Raw genomic sequence first — 26388 nt, forward strand, 5'->3', positions numbered from 1 at the left:
CCATCCCGGTTGGGTCCTGCCTGACTCCAGGCCAGGCTTTTTCTCTAGCTGCTGCCCTTCCCAACTTTCTCCAAAGTCGGCCAGGAGAGATCTCGAGCTAAGTTAGGAACCCAGGATTGGGGCAGTTAGGAGCCTAGGGGCTAGAGTTGGAACTGGAGCCAGAGCCCTAAACCAAGGGGTCAAGAGCAGAGTTTGGGGTTGCCTACGGGGCAAGAAAACCTCCTGGGGCCAGGTCTGGAGTTTGGTTTGAAGTTAGGGGGAGGCATCCCAGGAGCTGCCAATCACTCCTGTAACGCACCAGCCTCCCTCCCTAACTTCTTTCCCTGCCACCAGGATGAGGCTGATCTTGGGGCATCAAGGGTGGGGCCTAGGGGGACCGGAGCTGTGGCTGCTGCTGTTGCTAATCGGTAAGGTAGTGATGGGGGAAGGGAGTCTCGATCCCCACCACTGAGGCTTGGTGAGGCTGTTCAGAACCCCAAGAATACAGGAGTCCCAGAACTCTTCAGAGTTATCTCTGTGGAAACACTGGGGTCTTAGCCTGGACCCCTTGTTGGGGAGTAGTTGGTCTGTCCATTCCCTTGATCCTCCATTAGTCTGCCCTGGCTTAGGGGCATCTGGAAGTATCTTTAATCTGTAGGTATGGCAGATGACTACTTTTGGGGGTACAGAATGTCTGTTCCATTTCTGGCCCCTTGGGGGTGATGTGGTGGAGCTTGGGGAGAGTGTCAATTCCATCTCTGATCCTAATCTTAGCCTTGGGAGCAGGGAGTTTCCACTTTGACCCTCTTTGCCTTTTGCTCTCCCTCTCCTTAGTGTTGGCCAAAGCTGTGGTTCAGAACCCGGACCTGCCTTCAGCTGGCTGTTCCAGGGGAAGCTGCTACCCAGCCACTGGAGACCTCCTGGTTGGGCGAGCAGACAGACTGACAGCCTCATCTACCTGTGGGCTGAGAGGTCCTGAGCCCTATTGCATAGTCAGCCACCTACAGGTGGGTCACTGAGGGTGGGGAACTGGGATAATGTAGATTAGAAACATCTCTGGAGGAGAGGGAAGTTGGACTGGGGGTGCTGACCCATGCTCCAGGAAGGAAGAGAACTGACTCATAGGCTGGGCAAGGTCAGGAGACATTACTGTGTTGAGGCCTCTAGATGGTGTGGGAAGAACCCTGGGATTTGCTGTCAGAGAACCTGGGTTTAAATTCTGCCTCTACTACTTAATGCTTGGGTGTGACTTTGGGTAAGTTTCTTTCTCCTCCCCCCTTTTCTTCTTTCTAACATGAAGAGATGGGTAGTTAAGTCTCATTCAGCTCTGATATTTTGTGATTCTGTGACTAATCTGGGGTGGGGGTGGGGGGTCCTTTAGGATGAGAAAAAGTGTTTCCTGTGTGACTCTCGGCATCCATTCTCTGCCCGCTATCCTCAAAGTCACCGAATTCAGAATGTGGTCACCAGCTTTGCCCCACAGCGACGGTCAGCCTGGTGGCAATCAGAAAATGGTGAGACCACCTGGATGGGTGTCAGTGGCCAGCTTGGGAAGGAAGACCTGGGCACTTCTGACTTGAGGGGTGGGGAGAATTGAAATACCACTGGCTAAAGTTAGACAGTAGAGCTGGGCACTGATAGCCTGAAGGAAGGAGCCAAGTACTGGGGACCAACTAGTCTTAGACCATCAGCCTTCTAGGAAGAGAGAGGAGTCTTCATGCCTACCTGATCCCAGTGTTTCCTACCAGGAGTGTCCTCTGTCACTATCCAGCTGGACTTAGAAGCTGAATTCCACTTTACCCACCTTATTATGACCTTCAAGGTAACAGGACTCCTGAGGTGGAAGGGATGGAAATAGGGAACTGAGCTCTGAGACCAGGATCCTTATGGCCTGTGGCCTACCAATGACCTTTCCCATCTCTGTAGCTCCTATGATAGCCAACCACCCCTTGACTTCTCCTCTCCTCCCATGGCCATATATTTATATGTATATAGATATACATAGAAATCCTATGATTCCTGTGACTTATTGGCTGTATTACCTCGGACAAACTAACAATTTTCTCTGTGCCTTGCTTTTCTCATTGGTAAAATAGAAGGATTAGACTAGAGGTTCCTTCCAGCTTGCAATTCTATGATCCCAGCAACCCCCTTGTGACACCCTACAGCTCCTGTGACCTCCCCATGATCATGCATGACTCCCTATTCACCAGTAACACTGTCTCTGAAAGCCCTGTGATCCACCTTCATGACTCCCCTTCCCCTTGACAAGTCCATCCCTTCCTCCAGACATTCCGCCCAGCTGCAATGCTGGTTGAACGCTCCTCAGACTTTGGGAGGACCTGGCGTGTCTATCGCTATTTTTCCTATGACTGTGGCTCTGACTTCCCTGGGATCCCTCTGGCCCCACCTCATCGAGTGGATGATGTGGTCTGCGAATCTCGATACTCAGAAATTGAGCCATCCACTGAGGGGGAGGTGAGAGAGCCCAGCCCACAGACTCATTTTCAGGAGGAAAGTGGCTTGGGGATGAGGGTGTCCCAAGGGTCAAGGGGAAGGATCCACAGGGTTGTTGGGACATGACCGGCCAGCCCAGGCCATCCCTCCAGATTCCGGATCTCCATAGGTCATCTACCGTGTTCTGGACCCAGCTATCCCCATCACAGATCCCTATAGTTCACGGATCCAGGGTGAGTGTGGTGATGGCCCCATGCCAAAGATCCCTTTATCACCCTCCTCGTCATCTCCTATGGGCCCCAATCTGACATCTAGCCAGTGGCTATTCAGGACTGTAAGGGCTATTTTGGCTCCTTCCTGCATCCCCCAGAGCAGGTGTTAAGGCCTCAGTTTAGCCTTCGGCTGGGTGGGAATAGCATTTCTGAATATGACAGCAGCAGCTGAAAGTCCCCCCCAGATGCCTGTCTCCAAGAAGTCTGACCTTGAGTGGAACAAAGAAAGCCCAGGACACCAGGGTGCCTTCCTTTCTCACAATGGACCTCAAGGAGAATGATCTCACTCTGGGTTTGGCTAGAGGTTCCCTCAGGGTGTCAAGGAGCCCGGAGCACTAGGTACCATTCTCTCTAGACCCCAGGGAGAAGGTTCTTCTCACCCTGAGCTGGGTTGTGGGGAGCTTTGGACTCCATACCCATCACTCCATTGCTGCCCCCTATCCCAGACCTCCTGAAGATCACAAACCTCCGAGTGAACCTGACACGGCTTCACACTCTGGGGGACAACCTGCTGGACCCCCGTAGGGAGATCCGAGAAAAATATTATTATGCTCTCTACGAGCTGGTCGTCCGAGGGAATTGCTTCTGCTATGGTCACGCCTCCCAGTGTGCTCGAGCTCCTGGTGCTCCATCGCATGCTGAGGGCATGGTGAGAATGGGGATTCGGTAACAAGGGGGGATAGTAGGGACAGAGACCCAGGGGTGATGGCACACCAAAGCTTTCAGTGCTTGGCAACAAGATCCCTTCAAAGCAGCCCCACTCCTCCCTCCAGGTCCATGGTGCCTGTGTTTGCAAGCACAACACCCGGGGTCTGAACTGTGAGAGCTGCCAGGATTTCTACCATGACCTGCCCTGGCGCCCAGCAGAGGATGGCCATTCCCATGCCTGCAAAAGTGAGTGCCCATCTTGCCAGTTCCCTGGCTGGTGTGCCCCATCCCAGCCCCTTTATAATTCTAGCCATTCCCTCCTCCCCCAACTGCCCCCTACATCTGCCCATGGATGGAGATGGCTAGAACAATTTCCTGATGACCACTTAATCAAAGAAAGAAGGAGTGGGGGTTGGAAGGTCCCACTAGGAGCCAGCTGGGAAGTGAGTCAAAAGAGCCCAGGAGTTTTGTATTTCTTAACTTCTCAATGGGTGGGGGAGGGAAAGAATTTAAAATTGAAAATAAAATCGGATTGGGAGGGAAAAATGATCATTGGACCTTGCAATCAAAGACCAAGGGTGAAGGTGGTCCAAAGGACAAGAAGTTTCCATGAATAAAAAGCAATGTAACCTAAGATTCTATTTCCGTTCTTGTGCACAACTTTCTTAGTGACAGAAACATGTTAGCTAAACTCGTCCACTCTTAAAATACCATTGCCTATTAAGGGAGAGAAAAGAGCAGAGACAGAGAAATCCTTTGCCCAAGATACAGTGCCCCGTGGCATCCCTGGGGAGAATTGCCACCAAGTCCTGGGGAGGGGGGGAGGAACCCCATCGTGTGTTTTCTCCCCATGTGTCCCCTCCTCCTCCCCACAGAGTGCGAATGTCACCAACACTCCCGGAGCTGCCACTTTGACATGGCTGTGTTCCTGGCCTCCGGCAACACAAGCGGAGGAGTGTGTGATGATTGCCAGCATCACACAGCTGGGATGCACTGTGAAATCTGCCGTCCTTTCTACTATCGAGACCCCACAAGGGATTTGCGGGACCCAGCCGTATGCCGCCGTGAGCATGGGGTGGTGAATGGCAGGGGGTTGGGGGGAGGATCGTGGAAGGAACTTGGGGTGACGCTCTTGATTGCCCTGCAGCATGTGATTGTGACCCTTCGGGGGCCCGAGATGGAGGCCTTTGTGACCCCCACGATGACCCCATGCTGGGGCTTGTCTCTGGCCAGTGTCGGTGTAAAGAACACGTGGTGGGCCCCAGGTGTCAGCGCTGCAGGGATGGCTACTTTGGACTCAGCACCACTAACCCCCAGGGCTGCCAGCGTATGTTCTCCCGACCCTTGACCTCAGCCCCTGTTGCCCAGACTGATTCCACACTGCCCAGTGATCCGTCACCTGGTTCATGCCTGGCCTTCTAATAGCCTCCTGAGGATTTACCCCTGACCCTTTCCTCAGAAGTTCCCTCTGAACCTTGCTCTTTGAGACTCTCCTCGTTCTTTGGCTTCTGTTCTGCCCATTGAGCCCAGACTTGTCCCCCAAATAGCGCTCCATTTGGGCCGCTGTCCTTTGTTCCCATGACTTTAAGCCCCTAACCCTGTGCCCTTGGCCTTGCGTTCTCCTCATCTTGGACTCTTCTGCTGACCCTGACCTCTGATCCTAGTCCGAGTCATGTCCTGACCCTCGACTTGTTCCCCTTGTGCTTCTGACTTCCTGATTTCTCTAGAAACCATCGCCTTCTTTGGATTCCTCCTCTTTCCTAGCACTGTCTTCCTTGCCTATCTCTGACCATACTGTTGCCCATCTTGGGCCTAGAGGGGATAATATTGGGATTATTAGTGATGGGTATATTCCTGCCCCCACAGGGTGCCAATGTGACCCACGGGGGACAGTGCCAGGGGGTCCCCCTTGTGATTCTAACAGTGGGGACTGTTTCTGCAAACGTCTGGTGACTGGAAAGCATTGTGACCGATGCCTGGTGAGGCTTCAGGAGGGAACCAGGGGTGTGCCTAGCAGAGTTTCCCAAAGGGAGAATGGAGGAGAAACTCCCTGGAGGGGGAGGTGGGTGTCTCTCCAGGGACTAGGGAGAGGTCTCCCACCTTAGTGTCTCCTTCCTCTGCCCTCAGACTGATCACTGGGGTCTGAGCCATGATTTGCTTGGTTGCCGCCCATGTGACTGTGATGTAGGAGGTGCCCTGGAACCCCGGTGAGTATTTTTCTAGGGGGATTAATGCTGGGGAAGTAAAAGATGTAGTAGGTGGGGTCTGAAGTCAGAGAGTTCCCACAGAGACTCAGTCTACGATTAGAAAAGTGCCAGGTATGCCAAGGGACAGGGGTGGTGAGGGGGTTGTGGATGGGTCTCTTGACGGATGTTTGCATTGATCTGAGTGAGGGATGTGGAGGACAGGGGTGCCTCAGTGCCTGTTTAGGAGAAATCAGTCAGTCAGTAAATGTGGGTGAATCCTCAGGTGTGCCGAGGACTCCGGGCAGTGCCGATGTCGCCGGCATATGTTTGGGCGACGCTGTGACCAGGTGCAGCCGGGATACTTCCTGCCGTTCCTGGACCATCTCACCTTGGAGGCTGAGAAAGCCCGTGGGCAGGTGAGAACCAAGGGTAGTAGTGGGGGAGGCTGGAGAACTACTTTAGAGGGATGGGGAGGCAGCCTTTTAGATCCACTAAACTACTTCTCTGGCAGGCCCTAGACGTGGTTGAACGGACAGCACGCCCTGGAATGACCATCTCCTGGACAGGTGTGGGCTTTGTTCGGCTACGGGAAGGTCAGATCCTCGAGTTTTTGGTGGACTCAGTATCCCAAGCTATGGACTATGAACTGCTCCTGCGATATGAACCCCAGGTCTGGTCCCATTTTCTTTGGTCTTTGGTCCCAAGGTCCCATGATATTTTTTAAAATCCTTACCTTCTGTCTTAGAATTAATACCAGGTATTATTTCCAAGACAGAAGAGTGACTAGGGCTAGGACTAGGTTAAGTGACATGCTCAGAGTCACACAATTAGGAAGTGTCTGAGATCAGATTTGAACCCAGGATCTTGTGTTTCCAGGCTTGGCCCTGTATCCACTGACCTACCTAACTGCCCATCCCATGATTTTTTGACTCCTCTCCTGCCTGGACTCTGCTCTCTTTGAAGTCCTCCTAAATCCCCTAGCAATCAATTTCCTTTGAGTCACCTATAGCTGTGGGGACTGACTTCCCCAGGAGTTTATCTGGCCTTCCATACCTTTATTCTCTCTCTTCAAAAAAAAATTAATTAATTAAGAATATTTTCCCATGGTTACATGATTCATACTTTCTCCCTCCCTCCTCCAAGAGCTGACAAGCAATTCCATTGGGTTATACATGTTGTACCTTCGTCTCAAGGGAGATCACATGGAAACTGGGAGGCCCCAGACTTCCTGTTAGGACACCTGGGTCTAAATCCCAGCCCTGACTTTAGTGATGGAGGTCCTCTCCACCTTAGTTATCCTGTCTGTCAAATGGAGATAATAATGCTTGCATGACCTCCTACCCCGGGTTATTTGGAGGAAAGTGATAAAACATAAAGTCCTCTTAGAAATAAGATCTAGTTGTTGGTCTTGCTCTATTGACAACGTGGGTCCCCTTCCCTTGGGGTGAAAGTCCAGCTCTATCTAACCCCACCTCCTCACTCAGGTCCCAGAGCAGTGGGCAGAAGTGACTCTGACTGTGCAGCGCCCAGGGCCAATATCTCACAGCAGCCCCTGCGGCACCACTGTGGCTGAGGATGACCACTTCCGGGGGATGCTCCAACCTGGTGCCAGGTGAGGGACAACCTGATCTCTTCTGGTATATCTATAGCATCTATCTCTGTATCTAAAGCTATGGTGTATCCCTTCGGGAAGGAGGGAGGGAGGAAGGACTATGCATTTATATAGTGCCAGGCACTGTGCTGAGCATCCTACAGATATTATCTCATTTGATCCTCACAATAACCTTGCTTGATAGATGCTGCTATTATCCTCAGTTTACAGTTGGAGAAACTGAGACAGGGACAGGTTAGGTGATTTGCCCTGGGTCACTCATCTAGTAAATGGCTGAGGCTGGATTTGAACTTAAGTCTTCCAGACTCCAGGGCCCACTGCACCACCAGCTGTCTCAGTGTCTTTGGGCAAGTCCTTTTTCAAAACTTTTTGACCTCCAGTTTGCCTGTTTGTAAAATGAGGGGGTTGTATCTAATCTCGAAGGTCCTTTCCAGCTCTAAATCATAGGATTGTAGGAATTTAGAAACAGGAGCAGGCCACAGAGGCAGCAGCCCTGGGTTTGGAAGGAGTGGACTGGATTCCAGCCATTCTTTGCCATCTATTGGATAGGAGATCTCTGGTAAATCATTTCATCTCTCTGGGCCTCAACTTCCTCATCTTTAAAATACAGGGGCTAGATTTTTTTAATTAATTAAGAATATTTTTCCACGGTTACATGATTCACATTCTTTCCCTCACCTTCTTTCTTCCCCCTCCAGGAACCAATGAGCAATTCCACTGGGTTTTACATGTATCATTGTTCAGAGCCCATTTCCATATTATTACTATTTTACTACCGAATCTAGCCTCTATATTTTAAAGATGAGGAAGTTGAGACCCAGAGAGATGAAAAGACTTACTAGAGATCTCCTACCCAATAGGTGGCAAAGAAAGGCTGGAATCCAGTCCACTCTCTCCAAACTCAGGGCTGCTGCTTCTGTGTCTTGCTCCTGTTTCAAAATGCCTACGATCCTATTCATTTAAAGTCAGCATCCACAGGGGTTAGATTTGATGACCTCCTGAGGCTGTCTTAAGAGTGAAGTACTATGAGGATTGATAATAACTCACATTTTTGTCACCCTAGGAGGTTTCTAAGTTCTTTGCACATAGGAAGCCCTTAGTCAATGCTTTATTCACTCATCTCTCCTAATAATAGTGTTTTGAGGTTGGTACTGTAAGTATTATTATCCCCCCCCACCCTTTTTTTAAGTGAGAAACCCTTACCTTCTCTGTCTGGGAATCAATACTGTGTATTGGATTCCAAGGCAGAAGAGTGGTAAGGGTGAGGCAATGGGGGTTAAGTGGCTTGCCCAGGGTCACACAGCTGGGAAGTGTCTGAGGCCAGATTTGAACCCAAGACCTCCTGTCTCTAGGCCTAGCTCTCAATCCACTGAGCTACCCAGCTGCCCCCTATCCCTTTCTTATAAATAAGGAAATTAAAGCTCAGAAACGCTGAGTCACCAGATAGCTAGGAAATGCCAGAGCTAGGATTTGAACATTCAGGTCTCTTGATTCCAAGTCCAAACTTCTTTCTTCCATATCAGATGGTGAGTTTGGAAAAGTACTTTGTGACCTATAAAGCTCCATACAGGTACATGGGATGATTATGATGAAGAATTTGGTCATTAATTGAATGAATTATTTGAATTGGGGGTAGCTAAGTGGCACAGTGGATAGAGTGTCCGGCCTGGAGTCAGGAAGATTCATCATTTGTTAATTCATTCCATATACATTTTCTGAGTTTCTACTGTATGCTAAGCCCAATAGAGGGAGGCAAAAATAGGGATTTCTCTGAATCTAAGCACTGAACTTTAGAGTTCACTGGATCTGACCCCCTCAATTTTGTAGATGTGGAAACTGAGGCAAAAATAAAAAAGAGGAGGCAAAAATAAGTAACACATCATCCCTACCTTATAAGACAGTAGTGTCTAACTGAAATAGAAACAGGGACCATTAAACTTCTGGAGGCTCCATTTTGACTTAGAAAATCACATTTATATTTTATATATATACATATATATAATTAATTTATCAACACATAAAAGTCATCTAGGAATTCCATTTTAACCTAATTGGGGCCATTCTTGGCCATGTGTTAGACACCTCTGGTCTAGTAAGGGCAATGATGCCCAGACACAAATAATTCTAATATAAGACAAGCTAGGAGCAAGGCTATAAGAGAGGGATAGGCACAATGCAATGGGGCCTCTGAAGAGGGAGAGATCGCTCCCAGCTATGGGGAATCAAGAGGGTGTCTCCACGGGGAGCTGACATTTGAGTTGGGACTGGAAGGCTGGGTAGGATTTTAGCAGGTGGGGAATGAGGAGACATTCCAGGCAAAGGGAACAGTATAAGCAGCAGGAGGAAAACACAGGGCGTACTCAGGAAACAGTGACTAATCCAGTTTGGCTGGAGATTAGGGTACATAACAGGGAGCAGAATCATTGATGCTCAGAGCTGGAAAGGACCCAGAGGGTCATAGAGTCCTAGCTCCCACCCCCTCATAGGAATCCCCTCTAGAATAACTCTTTGTAAACAATTCCAGTAGTGGAGAAATTCTGAGGCATCCCTTTCTAATCTGGGACAGCTAGGATGATGATGGATTTTGCTTAAGTGGAGCTGATGTTTGACCCCTTCTAATTTCCACCCTTTGCTCCTCATTCTGCTCTTTGGGGCCAAACAGGATTTTAAAAACGAGGTCATTCATGTAATAACCATTCGGAGATCCAAACGCTGGACTTGGGAGTCAGGAAAACCAAGGTTCAAATCCCAACTTGGATATATCCTAGCCATGCGAGTTAAGTCCCTTAACCTCTGTGGGCCCCAGTTATCACATCCATAAGTTGAGGGGGCCGGATTCAGTGAACTCTAAAGTTAAAGTGCTTAGATTCAGAGAGATGCCTAGAAAGCATTAATGTTTGAGAGTGGTCCGTACCCAAAGGCTATGTCAATATCCAAGGAGTTCCCAATAGGGGTGCCTGAGTGAGCTCTCTGCCTACTGCCTGGCCCTAAATTTATGATCTTTGAGCCCCTGCCCATATGACCTAATTTCCAGCAGTCTTCTCATCCCAGTTGCCTTCCTCTGGACAAATACATTCCAGCTGGCCCTTTTTAGTATGGTTGGGTCTGGCCCATGCTGGGTACAGATGGGGTACCATCAGAACAGGAGACAGTGCCCCAAATGTGATGTGTACCTCTAATCAGAGGTAATTACAAGCTGGATACAATATTGTGCAACATATCTGAGGCATTTGGGCAGAACTGGACAGAGTGTTCCATATACAGCCTGGCCTTGAACTATAGAAAAGAGAAGATTTCTAAAGTATCAGGATTTTACTAATCTCTCTAACCTCCCCTCTGTCCCCTTTTCCCTGCTAGCCAACTGAGGTCTTTTTCTATGCTCAGAGAATGTTGTACGTATGTAGGATAAAGGTGGGGGTATATGTTGGGCAGCTAGGTGGCACAGTGGATAGAGGACTGGACCTGGAATCAAGAAATCTCATCTTTCTGAGTTTAAATCCAGGCTGAGACACTTACTGGCTGTGTGACCCTGGGCAAGACACTTAATGCTGTTTGCCTCAGTTTTCTCATCTGTAAAATGAACTAGAGAAGGAAATGGCAAACCACTGCAGAATCTCTGCCAAGAAAACCCCTAAAAGGGCCAGGAAGAGTCAGAAATGAATGAAAAGTGACTAAACAATAACAAAATACCCAGTCCCAGTGTTTATGCGTGTGTTCATATGTAATCACTAGAAGGGACAAAGAGAAATATGTGGGGAAGAGATAAGGGACGAAACACAGCCCAGGAGAACACTAGATAGTGTAGGCTGGCACGGTGCCCTGCCTCCCCTGCCCTCTCTGCTTTCTAATGGGGGTGGGAGAGCAACAAAGGCCACAGTGATGGGAGCTGACCTTGTCCTTCTTTCACTCAGGTATGTGGTCTTGCCCTATCCTGTCTGTTTGGAGCCTGGGGTTTCCTATACTCTTCTGCTGGAGCTGACTCGGGCCGGAGGAGATGCTCGCCCTGGAGCACCCACTCCCACCTTGCTCCTTGACTCTGTGAGTTCCTAGGGGAAAGGAAAAGGGAAAAGCTGAGTTTTGACAGTGCCCTAGGGTTGTCCATACCCAAGCAGGGTGGCCTGACTGAGTTCTCTCTGCCCACCCTCAGCTGGTGCTATTGCCCCGATGGTCATCCCTGGAGATGTTTAGCGCAGGGGATGCCGGGGCCCTAGAACGACGGGCAACCTTTGAACGCTACCGCTGCCATGAGGAGGGCCTGATGCCCGCCAAGAGCCCCCCATCAGAGGCCTGTGCTCCTCTCCTCCGAAGTCTGGCTGCGCTGCTCCACAACGGGGCCCTGGGTGAGTGGTTGCCCTGCTCAGAGCACAGGAGAAGAGGAGGGAGGTTGGGGCCCTGCCTGCCACATAGCCTATATGACATCATTTTCCTCATTTTTCTTCAGCCTGCCAGTGTGACCCCCAGGGCTCCCTGAGCTCTGAGTGCCAGCCCCACGGTGGACAGTGCCCATGCAAGGCCAACGTGGCTGGGAGACGCTGTGACCATTGTGCTCCAGGAACCTTTGGCTTTGGCCCTTCAGGCTGCAGGGGTACTTCCCTCCCTCTCCCCACTTCCCCGCTGCTCTCACCTCTGTGGTCTTCTCCACTCTCATCTCCCTCCTCACTGCCCCCTCCCTAAAAAAGAGTCCTGATCTTGGACCCCAGAGTCAAGTCCTGCCTGGCTGGGAAACCTAGCTAAGTGGCTGGGGCAAAAGCCTCGGCCTCTCAGAGCCTTAATTTCCTCATCTATAAAACAGATCTAACGATGCTTGCCACTGAGGAAAGCACATCGTGATCCTCAAACTGCTAGAGAAATGGCAGTCTTAGCTAGGGGGCACCACAGGGCATGGACTCAGGAAGATCCAAGCCACACACTGAATTGTTGTGTCCTTGGTCTCATTTTCCTCATTTGTAAAATCCTAATTTTATATATTCCAGGGGGCAGCTGGGTGGCTCAGTGGATAGAGGGGCAGACCTGGAGATGGGAGGCTAAATCTGGACTCGGAAACTTCCTAACTGGGTGGTCCTGGGCAAGTCACTTACCCTCCCCACCCCACCCCTCTTTCCTGGAACTGATACTTAGTATGGATTCTAAGACAGAAGGAAAGTGTTTAAAAAAAATGTCCCTTCCCAAGCTCGCTCCAAGAGCTGCCTCAGTTTCCATCCCTGTCTCCCCAGCCTGCCAATGTAGCCCTGATGGCAGCTTCAGCAGTCTGTGTCACGAGGCCAGCGGGCAATGCCCCTGCCGGCCTGGAGCTTTTGGGCTACGCTGTGATCGGTGCCAGCCTGGGCAGTGGGGCTTCCCCAGCTGCCGCCCCTGTCACTGCAATGGGCACTCGGATGAGTGTGATCCTCGCACGGGGGCCTGCCAGAGATGCCGGGACCACACAGCAGGAGACAACTGTGAGAGGTACCAACTGGGGCCCAAAAGGAGGGAGAGAGAGAGGGTTTGGTCCTAAAGCCAAGCATTTTCCTTGTCCTTTGTCTCTAGGTGTACGGCTGGCTTCTATGGAAACCCGGTGCTGGCATCCGGTGGCCACTGCCGGCCTTGCCCTTGTCCTGAGGGCCCAGGGGGCCAGCGCCACTTTGCCACCTCCTGCCATCAGGACAGGCACTCCCAGCAGGTGGTCTGCCACTGCCAGCCTGGGTACACTGGTGAGCAGGGGGAGGGGGAAGAGGGGAGGCCTGAGGTGAGTGGTTGGGGCCTGGAGGGGGCTGATCACTCAGCCTGTGGTCAGCTGGGACCCATGGTCACTCAGCAAGTATTTATTAAGTCTTGGGCCAGGCTCTGGGCCAATTCCAAGTTACTTAGTCTAAGAGGGGTTCCATTTTCTCTGCTGTAGAATGAAGGAATTGAACTAGAGGTTCTCTGAACCCAGTTTCAGGTCTTATATTATAGTTTATTTTTTTTAGTTTTCTATTTTATTTTATCATTTTATGTTCTTTTAAAAATATTTTCCCCTGGTTACATGATTCATGTTGTCTCCCTTCCCCCTCTCATATTTTATTTCTAAGGCCCCTTAGATACTGATAACTCTTTTTTGCAATTTGATCCTTCTTTCCTGCCCTAAGAGTTTATTTAGGGCACTCCTGCGAGGGCCTGAGCCTCTCGGTGAATTCTGGGTGGGTTGGTTGTCACCCGTGTTGTCCGGCAGGCCCACGCTGTGAAGAGTGTGCCCCCGGACACTTTGGGGACCCCCAGAGGCCAGGAGGCCGATGCCAACCGTGTGAATGCAGCAACAACATTGACCCCATGGACCCTGAGGCCTGCGACCGTCGAAGCGGACAGTGTTTACGATGTCTACATCACTCCGAGGGGCCTCGATGTGCCCACTGTCGCCCTGGGTACTATGGGCAGGCCGCCCACCAGAGCTGCCGAAGTGAGTGTGGGCCTAGTCGGCCAGGCAGGGAAGAGAGTAGAATGGAGCTTTGGGAAGGATGGCCTTGTCCCTACCCCTATCAGGGGAAGACTTGATACCCGCTTTAAGGAAGACTCTGTTCTGAGGTAGGGGAAATGGGAACCCTGATTTCTAGAGGGAAGATGTAGCCCTTGCTATCAAAAGTGCTCTGCCCATAGGGGCAGCTGGGTAGCTCAATGCACAGAGAGCCAGTTTTAGAGATGGAAGGCCCTGGGTTCAAATCTGGCTTCAGACACTTCCTGGCTATGTGACCCTGGGCAAGTCATTTAATCCCCATTGCCAGGCCCTTACTGCTCTTCTGCCTTATAACCAATAGAGTATTAATTCTAAGATGGAAGGGAAGGGTTTTTAAAAAAAGAGAGTGTTCTGCCTGACTCAGTGCCTTCTCTGGCCATAACCTGGGCTCCTGGTTGGCAGGGTGCACCTGTAACTTTCTGGGCACAGAACGCAGTCAGTGCCCTTCTCAAGACAAATGCCGTTGTGACCCAGGCAGTGGGCAGTGCCCGTGCCTGCCCAACATTCAGGGACATAGCTGTGACCGTTGTGCCCCCAATTTCTGGAACCTGGCCAGCGGACGAGGCTGCCAGCCCTGTTCCTGCCACCCTAGCCATGCTACCAGTCCTTCCTGCAATGAGGTTTGTGCCCCCCCCCCCCAAAGTGGTCTTCTTCCCCTTCCCTCACCCTCAGGGCCCTTTCCTGAACCTGCTCCTTTAGCCTCAAGGGTTCATGGCCTCCCATTGTGCACTGGGGAGGGGGGGTCATCACTTCTTGAGCAACTTGGTGGATTCTTCTGACCTGGGGAGGGGTGTTGGGAGGTGGTGCTTCTCCTCGAGGGAAGGAGTTATGCCAGAACTGCAATAAGTGGCATCTCCTCACAGTTCACAGGGCAGTGCCATTGCCGAGCAGGCTTCGGAGGCCGCACATGCACCGAGTGCCAGGAGAATCACTGGGGAGATCCTGGCTTGCAGTGTCGGGGTGAGCAGATGACAGCTGGGGGATGGCAAAGGAAGAAGGGGGAGGAAAAGCATCATGATTTGGGGGTTGAGGGAAGCACAGAGTAGAACCTGGAGATAGGATATGCAAGGTAAGGGCCAATGGAAGATGCCCGTGAAGAGGGACGACTGTCTTGATCTTGTCTCTTTCCTCCTCTCCCAGCCTGTGATTGTGACCCGAGAGGCATCGAGACCCCTCAGTGCCACCATGCCACGGGACACTGTGTCTGTAGGCCAGGGGTGGCTGGCGTGCGTTGTGACCAGTGTGCCCGAGGCTTTTCTGGTGTTTTCCCTGCATGCCAGCCATGCCATGCCTGCTTTGGGGACTGGGACCGGATTGTGCAAGGCTTAGCCTCCCGCACGCGGGCACTTGAACAACGATCTCGGGAATTACACCAGCTGGGGGCCCTGGGGGCCTTTGAGAAGAACTTCCGCCTTCTGGGAGAGAAGTTGGGCACCGTGCAGGGCATTGTGAATGCCCGAAATGCCACAGCTGCTGCCACATTGCAGCTTATGGCCACCACAGAGGACCTGAGGTGCGAGCACTTGAACTGGGTAGCCTCATTCCATCCCTCAATCCCTGGCTTTGTATTCATGGAGCCCTTGTGTGAGACTGAAGACAGAGTGCTTGCCCTTGGGGATTCCCTCTTCCCCAGGGATGGAAGAGGCCAGGGCCATATTTCTTCCTTTATCTCTGACCCAGGCATGACATTGAGGAAGCCACAGGGCAGCTGACCAGACTGGAGGGAGAGCTGACAGATGCCCAGGATGAGAATTTCAATGCCAACCATGCCCTGAGTGGATTGGAGCGGGATGGACGAGCTCTCAATCTTACACTGAGACAGCTGGGGCAGCATCTGGATGTGCTGAAACACTCCAACTTTCTGGGTTAGTTCAGGGTGCGAGGGAAAAAGGGCAGTGTGGGCAGGGTAGGGAGTATGGGTCCTAAAACCACAGGGCTGCAGAGGACCTCAAAGGCCATCCAGTCCAATCCTCTCACTGAATAGATGAGGAAACTGAGGCTCAAGGAAGTAAAGAGGCTGGCTTTTAGTGGCCAGATGTGAATCCAGGTGTGTCCTCTGACCCCAAACCCAGGCTCGTTTCACTGTTTCCAAATAATACTTGAAGTTAAAGGACACACCCGGACTGTAATTTGATCTGTTTTACTTTCTCCTGTATGACTGAGGACACATCTTTTTGGCTTGTTTCCTCATCCGTAAAGTGATGGAGTCAGACCAGATTTAAGGTACCTTCTAGGTCTGCATCCTATGGTCCTTTGGTCCTCCGAAGATGGAAGGCAGGAAGGCAGGGATGAGTGGGGAGAGGCAAAGGTGAGACATAGACTGGGCTGGAGGCCAGAGAATGGGAATCTCAGAGGCCTGATTACTCTGGCCCTTTTGCCTTACTCTCAGGGGCCTATGACAGTATCCGTCAGTCCCATGCCCAGTCATCAGAGGCTGAATACCATGCGAACCGTTCAGCCTTGGCCATCCCCAGCCCTGTGAGTGACTCAGCAGCCACACGACGCCGAGCAGAGAGCTTGATGGGCAGCCAGAGAGACAACTTTGACCGGAGGAATGTGGCTAATCGTAGGGCTCTGGGTGAACTCGCAGCCAGGGCCAACACCCTTAGCCTGACAGGCATCAACGAGCTGGTGAGCTGGGCACAGACCTAATGTGGGTTGGAGAGCTCCATCTGGAGCCAACCCGAGGCAGGGTGTAGGTTTGTTGTGGGGCCAGCTAATCCCTTCTGGGCACTGTGTTCATAAGTCCTCCTCTCCTATTTGTGGAAGAATAATAGCACCTTAGATTTGATTTTATGGGCCATGTGACTAGGCTTTTCCCATTCTTTCAAACTTAAATATTTATTAAGCACCTACCATGTGCTAGATGCTGGGGATACAAAGATAGAAACAAAGCATTTCTTCTCTTGGGCAACATGGCAGGGAGAATTGAGAAATCAACTCATGCTCTGGTCACTTTCATCAGCAAAAGTCATCAAGGAGATGAGGATGCTTTAGGTAGACCTGGGGGGTCCTTTTGGGTGGTCCCTAGTTCTGAGCTTCTCTGATTCTGCTTCAGGGCTGTAATCCAGGAGGTAAATCCGCCTTGCCAAAAAAGTCTGCCTGGAGAGCCCCAACACCTCCCAGACATCTGATATAGAACAAAGAGAGATGTCTTCTTTCATAGGCAAGGGTGGCAAGAAGCAAGGTTAAATAGGTTCATGGTTCCTAACTTTTTTTTTAATAATCGTGATAAAGTTTCTTTGGCAATTTTTCTTTGTCTTTTTCAAGGGTCTCCAGTCTTACCTTAAAAAAATCTGATTTCAAATTCTAAAATAGATTACTTCTTTTTTATTTACATACATTTTAATCAATATCTATTAAAATAAATTTCCCCCTGAATCCTTTAGAACCATCCCCAGAGAAACATTGCTTATATCAAATCTTTTTTTTAAAACCCTTACCTTTTGTCTTAGTATTGATTCTAAGACAGAAAAGTGGCAAAGTTCTAGGAATTTGGAGTGAAGTGACTTGCTGAGGGTCACACAGCTAGGTCTGAAGACAGGACCTCCTAACTCCAGGTCCAGTGCTCTATGTGCTACCTCACTAGTCCACAAATAACCTTGTTGTTGTTGTTGTTGTTATTTGTTTACCAATTACATATAATAACAAATTTCCACATACATTTTCTAAAGTTATATGATCCAACTTGACTCCCTTCCTCCCTTCCCTCCCCACTCCCCAAACTGGCAGGCAATTTGATCTATATTATACATACATTATCATGCAAAACATATTTCCATATTATTAATTTTTATAAGTGACTAATCATATAAAACCAAAACCCCAAGACAAAAAACTCAGATAAGCAAATGATAAATCGTAAGCTTTCATCTCCATTCTCACTCCCAACAATTCTTTCTCTGGAGGTGCATTCTCACAAATAATCTTTTATTTTATTTTACTTTTTAAATTTTTGTTAAAATTTATTTGTTTAGACTATTTTTTCATGCTTACATGATTCATGATCTTTCCCTCTTCTCTTCCCTTCCCCATCCCAAAACTGACAAGCAATTCCACTGGTTTATATATGTATCATTGTTCAAAACCTATTTCCATATTATTCATAACAAATACTCTTTTAAAGGAAAAAAGAAAAAGAAAAAAGTACCAAAACTAACTAATAACATTGAAAAAAATCTGAAAATATATGTAATGTTCCACACTTGTGGACTTTCCTAACTTCTGTTAAAGAGTAAGGGGAAGCAACAAGAGATTATGCTGCCTTCCTTTCTGAATGTTTGAAAAAAAGATACAATAATAGCCATGAACATTTAAAATTTTTTATTGATTTATCTTTATGAATATTAAATATTCCCACTGTTTCCCCAAGTTGAACAACTGGGGGGAAGAAAAGAAAAGGAAAAAAAGCCTCATAACAAATTTGCTTTGTCCAGCCAAAGCAATTTCCACATTGGCTATGTCCAAAAATGCAAGTCTTATTCTACATTTAAGATCCTCACCTCTCTTTTGGCAGTTATTCACATTTTTATAGTGCTATTAAGTCTTATCAAATAATAATAATAACAGCATTTATATAACACTTTAAGACTTGTTCAATGCATTACAAATGATGTGCTTAGATCTTGATTAGACATGGAAGAAATCAGATTCATTCATCTACTGCATTCGGAGCCATCACCAGTTATCTTGACTTTTGTCTTACTACTGGACTTTCATGATTCTGGAAGAGATTGAGGCTGATGACTCACATAACTCTGCCTCACTTAAATCCAATTTATATGCAAGTCAGAAGACATCACCAGTGAGGTTATTTTGATACTTTTTCAGTATGAAAGATAACAATCACCAAGTTATCTCATTTGCTCTTCAGAACAACCCTGGGAAATGGGTGCTATTATTACTCCCAATTTACAGATGAGGAAACTGAATCAGACAGGGGTTGGGTGACTTGCCCAAGGTCACATAGCTAGTAACTATCTGAGGCCACATTTGAACTTGGATCTTCTTGACTCCGGGCCTTGAGTTTTATTTGCTGAGCAACCTAGCTCCCAAATATTAAAGCTAAAGCAACTGAGACTCAGTGAGAATAAGGGATTTGACCAAAGTAGGTATTAGATTCAGGACTTGAACCCAGGTCTTTGGACTTCAAATCCTAAATTATATAGTGATTTTCTCAGAAGGGGTCTTTACAGTAAGATTGGATCTTGGTCAGGATTAATCAATCAGTCAAACACTATATGCCAGGCACTTTGCTAAGTCCTGGTCATAAAAGAGCTCATTCCAATGAGGAAGATAACATAAATCATACAACAGTAAGTAAATGAAAGGTACCTTAGAGATGATGGCCCAAGCAGCTGGAGGAAGCAGGAGGAAAAAAACCTGACCTGAGTTTTATTTTTTTTTTCAACCCTTACCTTCTGTCTTAGAATCAAGTACTGTGTATTGGTTCCAAGGGAGAAGAGAGGTAAGGGCTAGGCAATGGGGGTCAAGTGACTTGCCCAGGGTCACGCAGCTAGGACATGTCTGAGGCTCAAATCTATTTGAATCCAGGACCTCCTGTCTCTAGGCCTGGCTCTCAATCCACTGAGCCTCCTCACTGCCAGGGATTCTGAGAGTCAGAGGTTGGGACAGCAGTCTAAGAGAGGCCCAGAAATATTGAGGTATCGGGGGTGGCAGTCAGTCTTCCAGAATGGCAGGATTTTAAAGTTCTCAGAGAGGGAAGGAAAATGTGAGATGATTGGAGGTAACAGAGAATCACTGAAGGTTTGAGCAGGGGCTGTTATAGTTGGATTTCTAAGTCCCTAACTCCACTGTGGGTAATCCTAGGCCTACCCATTTTGAGTGGTGTTCACCTTAGTCAGCCAGGCCGCCTAAGGAAAGGTATAATTAATGTGTACCCTGACTGCCTGTGCCATGCCAGGTATGCGGGGCCCCTGGGGATGCTCCCTGTGCCACAAGCCCCTGTGGCGGGGCTGGCTGCAGGGATGAAGACGGACAACGCCGCTGCGGGGGCCTGAACTGCCAGGGAGCAGCGGCCACAGCAGACAACGCGCTGGGCCGGGCCCGTCACACACAGGAGGAATTGCGGAGGACGCTTGGAGATGCAGATGGACTTGTGGGCAAGGTAGGCACCAGATCCAGGAGGAGACGGGGTGGGCATCGGAAAGGATCCCAATGGAAAGGACTAAGCTTACATCTTGCCTTTAGGTGGCAGAAGCAAGGCTGCAAGCGGGTATGGCTCGGCAGCGGGCTCAGGCGGCCCTGGAAAAGGCCAACGAGACTCGTGGCCGAGTGGAGCGGGCAAACCAGGAACTTCGAGAACTAATCCAAAATGTCAAGGACTTCCTGAGTCGTGAGTGTGGGGCCCAGCCGGCTAAGGGAGAGGGCAGGTTGAGCCGGTGGTGATGGGTCTGAGCTGGCGTCTGTGTTTCTGTAGAAGAAGGAGCTGACCCTGGCAGCATTGAGGCCGTGGCCACCCATGTCCTGGAGCTGTCCATCCCAGCATCACCTGCTCAGATCCACCATCTGGCAGGGGAAATTGCTGAGCGAGTACGGAGCCTCGGGGATGTGGACACCATTCTGCAGCGCACTGCAGGTGATGTGCGCCAGGCTGAGCAGCTTCTGCAGGATGCCCAGCGGGCCCGGTGAGCTGAGGTCCTTGCCCAGGGCCTGGTCAATAGTAACCCCTGACCTCTGACTTTAAGCCCTCAACACGCCAATGGTTCAGTTCAGCTCCCATGAAAGCTTCTGGTTCTTAATAATGATACCTATAGAACACAGCCAACCTCTACCTTTGATCCCACCAAAAAATAGCAACACCCAGAAATCCCAGTCAGCTTCTGTCCTTCGACCCTAACACATCTAGAAGAATTGTCCCTGATCATGACACAAGCGTGATTCTGGGAGGCACAATCAACCCCAACCATGCCCTCTGACCATCAAGCGGAATCAGTACACTCAGCGGACATAGTGAGCCCCACTCTAATACACCATCGTGATATCCTCAGCGCCTTGTGGCATCCCAGCCTCTAGCCCTTTGACACCAATGCCAGAATAGAAAAAGCAAGCGAGTTTGGAGACAGAGGACTAGGGTTTGAAGACTGGCTTTATTATTTACTAACTAAGTCATATTGGACGAGTAATTTAATTTCTCTAGGCCTTGGGTTGCCTCAGTTGTCAAATGAGAGGGCTAATGTCCTTTCCAGATCTAAATCCTAGCACTCTATATAAAGTCAAGGTCAACTCCAACCTCTGACCCACAACATGCAATCATGACATTCAGAAGGCACATGTCCCTTTATGATGCTCTGAGGAGCTCAGCCCTCTGACTCCCAATCTCCCTCTTTGACACCTCAACTCTCTAACTCCTCTGTGCAGGACACGTGCTCAGGGTGAGAAGCAGAAGGCAGAGATGGTGCAGGATGCGCTTGAAGAAGCCAGACGGGCGCAGGGTGCAGCCAAAGGCGCTATCCGTGGGGCGGCAGCTGACACAGAGGGCACTGAGCAGACATTGGGCAGGGTGAGCCCCCATCAGGCTTACTGTCCAGGGTGCTCAGGCCATAAGAAAATAGATTTAGGGCAGCAAGGGGCTTTAGAAGTCATCTAGTCCCATACCTTCATTTTGTGGTTGAGGAAAACTGACACCCAGGAATATTAAGTGACTGGCAACCTAGGCCATTCAGGATATAAACCCAGGTCTTCTGACTCCTGTTCTAGCTTTTTGTCATCAAATCATGGTGCTTCACCACTGCTTCTTGGACTCCAGGGAAAAGCTGAAGCAAGGATAAAAAGAAAACAATTCTTAATCTTCAGGAACTTAAGGTCCATAAGGGGGAAACCCCACATATGTAAGGAGGAAATATAGAAGCTATCCAAGAATAATACCAAATACTCTAGGGGAAGAGAGCCCTATGTCACACCTGGAGGGATTAGGAGGGCTTTATGGAGGTGGTGACATTTGAACTGAGCTTTGGAGGAAACAAGGGTTTCAAAGAGATGAGGAAGGAATGTGTTTCAGGAATGGGATATTGTCTATGCAAAGACACAGAGACGGGAGATGGAGGGTCCTGTGTGAGAAATGGCAGGAAGGCCCCTTTGGCTCTGGGGGAATAATGGATAATAAGGCTGGAAAGGTAGGTTGGAGCCAGGTTGCAAATAGTTTTAAATGCCAAAGGGGGCTGTTAGGTGACTCAGGGGATTGAGAGCCAGGCCTAGAGAGAGGATATCCTGGGTTTGGATCTGGCCTTAGACACTTCCTAGCTGTGTAACCCTGGACAAGTCTGCCTTGGAACCAATACATAGGTTTGATTCTAAGACTGAAGGTAAGGGTTTAAAAAAAATGCCAAAGAAAGAAGTTTCTTGAAGATAGGTACCTTAAGAAAATTACCTTAGAACTTGAATGGAGGACTGAGGACAGATACTTGGAGCAGGGAGACTAAATGGAGGCTACTTGGGTCTGGGGCTCAGAACCTGGGGGGTTCTGTAGTCTGAGAATGCCAGGAAAGCAGTTTGTACTAAGGACAGTTGGGTCCTCCTCAGGTTCGGGAGAAGACAGCTGGAGCAGAGCAGGACCTGACTATGGCAGCTGAGCGGACCCAGCGGCTGGATGCTCAGCTAGATGCTTTGAAGTTGAAGAGAGCTGGAAACAGCCTAGAAGCCACAAGGGCTGAAGAAACAGCGAACAGTGCTCAGGGCCGGGCCCAGGAGGCTGAGAAGGTACAGGCGACAGGAGGAATATGAGGCATTGCCATGGTTATCTGGATGCAGAGGCTTGCCCTGGGAAACATGAGGATGTGGTTGTGAGGAGGGGGTGACTGGAGGCAGATGGGATCAGCAGGGGAGGGCTCTTGGAGCAAGGTTGTAAGATATGGCCCTGATAACCCTGGGATTCTCACTTTCTCTTCCTGGGCAGCTGCTGAAGGGCCAGCTAGGTGACCGGTACCAAACAGTGAGGGAACTTGCTGATCGGAAGGCTCAGGGTGTCCTACAGGCTAAAGAGAGGGCCGAGAAGCTACGGGATGAGGCCCGGGGACTGCTACAGGATGCTCAAGACAAACTCAGGAGGATGTATGGTGAGGCCAGAGGGAAAGTGGGGGGGAGCAGGGAAGATGCATTTCAAGCCCTCAGAGAGCCCCTCTGGAAAAGCATGGAGTCAGAGAGGGTACAAATACCTGGTTGGACACAGCTAAATATTCAAGGATAGAGAAGGATGTGAGAAAGACTCCCAGTGACTAGAGATAAAATAGGCATAACCTGGAAAGTCCTGCTAGTGATTGGGTGCTGGTATTGTTTTATGAGATACATAAACTTTGGTGCTAGGAGGGGCTGAGACCAATGGGATGAGCAATAAATTATGTCCAGAGAGTTATGGGAAAGACCAGAACTAAGCCAGGGATTTTCAATGTGTGTTTGCCCTCAGAGCTGGAAGGCACATATGAAGTGAATGAGCGAGCCCTGGAGGACAAAGCAGCTCAGTTGGATGGCCTGGAGGCCAAAATGAAAGGTGTCCTTCAGTCTATCAACCAGCAGATTCAGATCTACAACACGTGTCAGTGACTCCTCCCACTTCCCCTTTCCCTGGGCTGCCCTAGTAGCACCCCATGGATAGATGGGTGCACATTCATTGCACCAGTATCTCCTGCCTGGGGTTATGCTCAAGGGGCTAGACAATTAGGGTTTGGGGAGTAGGTGGTGAGGGTGGGGGTGGAGGGGAGTGCTCTCTCTCTCTCTCAAACTTTCCTGGGCCATTGAATAAATCTGAAGTTGTGATGCTGATTCAGGACATGAGTGTATGTTCCAGAGGGGGATGGAGGAAGGTATGGGTGGATATGAGACCTTGATGATTTTTATTAAAGTTTCAGTTCAATCCTTTTGTTTTCATATCACAGTCAGTTCTGGGTGTATTCCCCTGCTCTCTTGATGACTTTCCTATCTAAAGAAAAACACCTAGGACAGCTAAGTGGCTTAGTGGATAGAGAGCCTGACTCAGAGGTGGGAGGTCCTGGGTTCAAATTTGACCTCAGACAACTTCCTAGCTGTGTGGCCCTGGGCAAGTCATTTAATCCCAAATGCCTAGCCTTTATCACTCTTCTGCTTTGGAACTGACAGTATCAACTCTAAAACAGATTAAAAAGGATTAAAAAAAAAAAAGAAAAACAATTGAGCATTAAAACCACTCTAGCTAGATGAGCCATGTTCAGCACTCATGGTCTCTCACCACTCCAGGGAAAGGAAGGAGGCCAGTTATTGGTCCATCCTTTCTTCCAGGACAAGATGGTACTCATTACAGTCAAATAGGGCTTGGTTCTATTTTTTTTTAAACCCTTATCTTCCATCTTGGAATCAATATTATATATTGGTTCCAAGGCAGAAGAGTGGTAAGGGCTAGGCAATGGAGGGGGTCAAGTGACTTGCCCAGGGTCACACAGCTGAGAAGTGTCTGAGGTCAGATTTTTTTTAACATTATTTTATTTGATCATTTTCAAACATTATTCATTAGAAACAAAGATCACCTTTTTTTCCTCCCCCCTCCCCCCACCCATCCCATTGGGGATGTGTAATTCCTTTGGGTGTCACATGCATCTGAGGCCAGATTTGAACCTAAGATCTCCCATCTCTAGGTCTGTCTCTCAATCCACTGAGCCACTGGCTCTCAATCCACTGAGCCACCCAGATGCCCCCCTTGGTTCTATTTTGTTGTTCCTTCTGCTTACCTTTCTGTGGTTTATACTGTTTTCCTGGTTCCTTTCTTTCCTCCAGTCCTTACCGGTTTCTCTTTTATTCCTTATACTTTGTTTTTTTGCTTAAAATTTTTTTAAAAAGCCCTTACTTTTTGTTTTAGAATTGATACTGAGTATCAATTCTCCCAAGGCAGAAAAGCAATAAGGGCTAGGCAAAAGGAATTAAGTGATTTGCCCAGGGTCACACAGCTAGGAAGTATCTGAGGTCAAATTTGAATCCAGGGCCTCTCCATCTCTAAGTCTGGTTCTCTATCTGCTGGACCACCTAGTTGCCTTCCATTCTTCCAGTTTCTTACTGCACTGAAAATCCAGTTTCATTCCTAGATTACAATTTGTTTAGTGTTCCCCAATCACTGGGTACTCCTCTTAGTTCTACCTTTCTGTTACCTCAGAAAGAGTTGCTTTGAATATTTTAACATAGACCTTTTTTTGCCCTTACTAACCTATTACCAGCAAAGCAAGTTTCCAAGATAACCACAAGGGATTGTGGTTCATCATCATGATGAAAATGCTCTCCACAGCTACAACTAAAGAAGGAACTTTTGGGATTTAAATACAGCTCAAAACATGCCATCTTCCACTATATTTCCTTCATGAGATTTTTATTGCATGTGTGATATGTCTTCTATCATGACATGGGCAGTATGGAAATGTTTTACATAAAAGTACAGGTATAACCTATTATCAGACGTTTATTCAAGGTGCTTCAAGGAGAGAGATAGGAGGAAGAAAATCTGAATTTTAAAGTGTCAAAAAAAATTTGTTAAAAATTGTCTATTTAAAAACAAAAACAAAAACCAACAAACAAAAACAAAAACTTCCTGTCCTCAAGGTATAGGATCAGTAGAAGAGAATCTCTGGAACAATAATCGGTCCACACGCAGTAAAGAAGTATCCTGGATGAATAGGTGGGAGAGTAGGCACATGTGAGCTGAAATGTTTTTCATATACTTCTAGATCGTTAGCCATCCCGCAGCTCCATGTATAATGTATGTGTGCAGCCCGTCTTTCTGCAGGCCCTCCAACAAATCTTATTTCTACCTGCATAGTTCCAGTGACTTGATACAATCTCTTTCAAGGGCTGTGCCCTAATCTCGTCCCTTTAAGCCTAGGATAAAAAGGCAGGTCACCTTGCTCCGGCTCGGGCGACGGGGGTGGGGTGGGGTGGGGATAGCCCTCATACATCCGCCCAGCCCGGAGGTCCGAAAAGTGCCAGATTAGATCCGAGAACCGCGAAGCTCTCCCGCATCCGCTCCGCCTCTGGGGCTTGCCGGCCACGTGACCGGTAGGCCTGCTCAGAAAACGCCCCGTCCTCGGCAAGTCACGTGACCTCTCTCGGTCGCCCCCTTCCCTTGCCCCCTTCATTCTTGTCCCGGAAGTGCGTCACCGCCTCGCTCTCTCCTCCCTCCGCCACCGCCGCCGCCGCCGCCGCCACTTCGAGTCGAAACAAAACAAGCGGCGGCCGCGGCGGCGCCGGGCGGGGGGGGGGAGGGACGGGACGAAGGAGGCGTAGAGAGCGGGGAGACCGGAAACGGAACCGACGCCGACGCCGGAACAGGAACCGAGAGCGGGTTGCCAAGGGGCCCAGAGAGCCGAGTGCAGGGCTGGCGGCGGCGGCGGCCTCGGTGAGTGAGGGAGTGAGGGAGGCCCTGCCGCCCGGGGCGGGGTAGTTGGGGCCGCCCGCGGCGTTTCGCTGCGCAGCCCTCCCGCCCGCCTGCTCCGGCCCGGCCCAAGGTCACGGAGAGCCGGCCCTGGGCCGGGAGGCCGGGAGGCCAGAGGCCAGTCTCTCAGCTGGGGGGGCGGGGCCGGCCCCTCCTCCGAGGTCCCCGCCCCTTCGGCGGCCTTACGCCGGCCGAGGGAAGGAAAGCCGGGCATCCAGAAGCGAAGGAGGAGGGGGAAGGCAGATTGACGGTGGAAGAGATTCTTCGCACTTGGTAGGCGAAGTCAGGGCCCAGAAAGACTTCCTGCTGGAGAGCCGAGGTCCGCTCGTCGCGTGCGTGGGCCCGCCCCGGCCTCCGAGGCC

The 26388-nt window shown here is 49.6% G+C and overlaps 2 protein-coding genes across 13 annotated transcripts in view; both read left to right on the forward strand.

The window, feature by feature from the left end:
• Positions 1-27: 27 nt before the first annotated feature.
• Positions 28-23493, forward strand: LAMB2 (laminin subunit beta 2). The gene is made up of 33 exons (XM_001377749.4): positions 28-407; positions 814-986; positions 1361-1493; positions 1728-1801; positions 2269-2457; positions 2606-2669; positions 3155-3357; positions 3482-3602; positions 4232-4420; positions 4504-4683; positions 5223-5335; positions 5484-5563; positions 5826-5958; positions 6054-6212; positions 7027-7154; positions 11066-11192; positions 11302-11494; positions 11596-11739; positions 12368-12599; positions 12681-12844; positions 13345-13569; positions 14026-14243; positions 14487-14583; positions 14764-15136; positions 15304-15488; positions 16013-16254; positions 19547-19750; positions 19834-19978; positions 20063-20270; positions 21004-21145; positions 22165-22341; positions 22538-22697; positions 23045-23493. Exons 1-33 carry the CDS (start codon positions 335-337, stop codon positions 23179-23181), a joined length of 5385 nt encoding a protein of 1794 aa, XP_001377786.2. The 5' UTR covers positions 28-334; the 3' UTR covers positions 23182-23493.
• Positions 23494-25668: 2175 nt separating this feature from the next.
• Positions 25669-26388, forward strand: part of USP19 (ubiquitin specific peptidase 19) — a 32480-nt gene continuing 31760 nt past the window's right edge. For 6 of the 12 annotated variants that reach the window (XM_007499837.3, XM_007499838.3, XM_056805080.1 and 3 more), the window contains exon 1: positions 25696-25990. The gene's annotated coding sequence lies outside the window, so the exon portion shown is untranslated. Of the gene's footprint in view, positions 25991-26111; positions 26300-26388 lie in introns of those variants that run through there. The other 6 variants (XM_056805078.1, XM_056805075.1, XM_056805077.1 and 3 more) reach the window with 5 other exon arrangements.

The sequence above is a fragment of the Monodelphis domestica genome, chromosome 7 (genome assembly GCF_027887165.1).
Source record: "Monodelphis domestica isolate mMonDom1 chromosome 7, mMonDom1.pri, whole genome shotgun sequence".
NCBI classification, from domain to species: Eukaryota; Metazoa; Chordata; class Mammalia; order Didelphimorphia; family Didelphidae; genus Monodelphis; species Monodelphis domestica.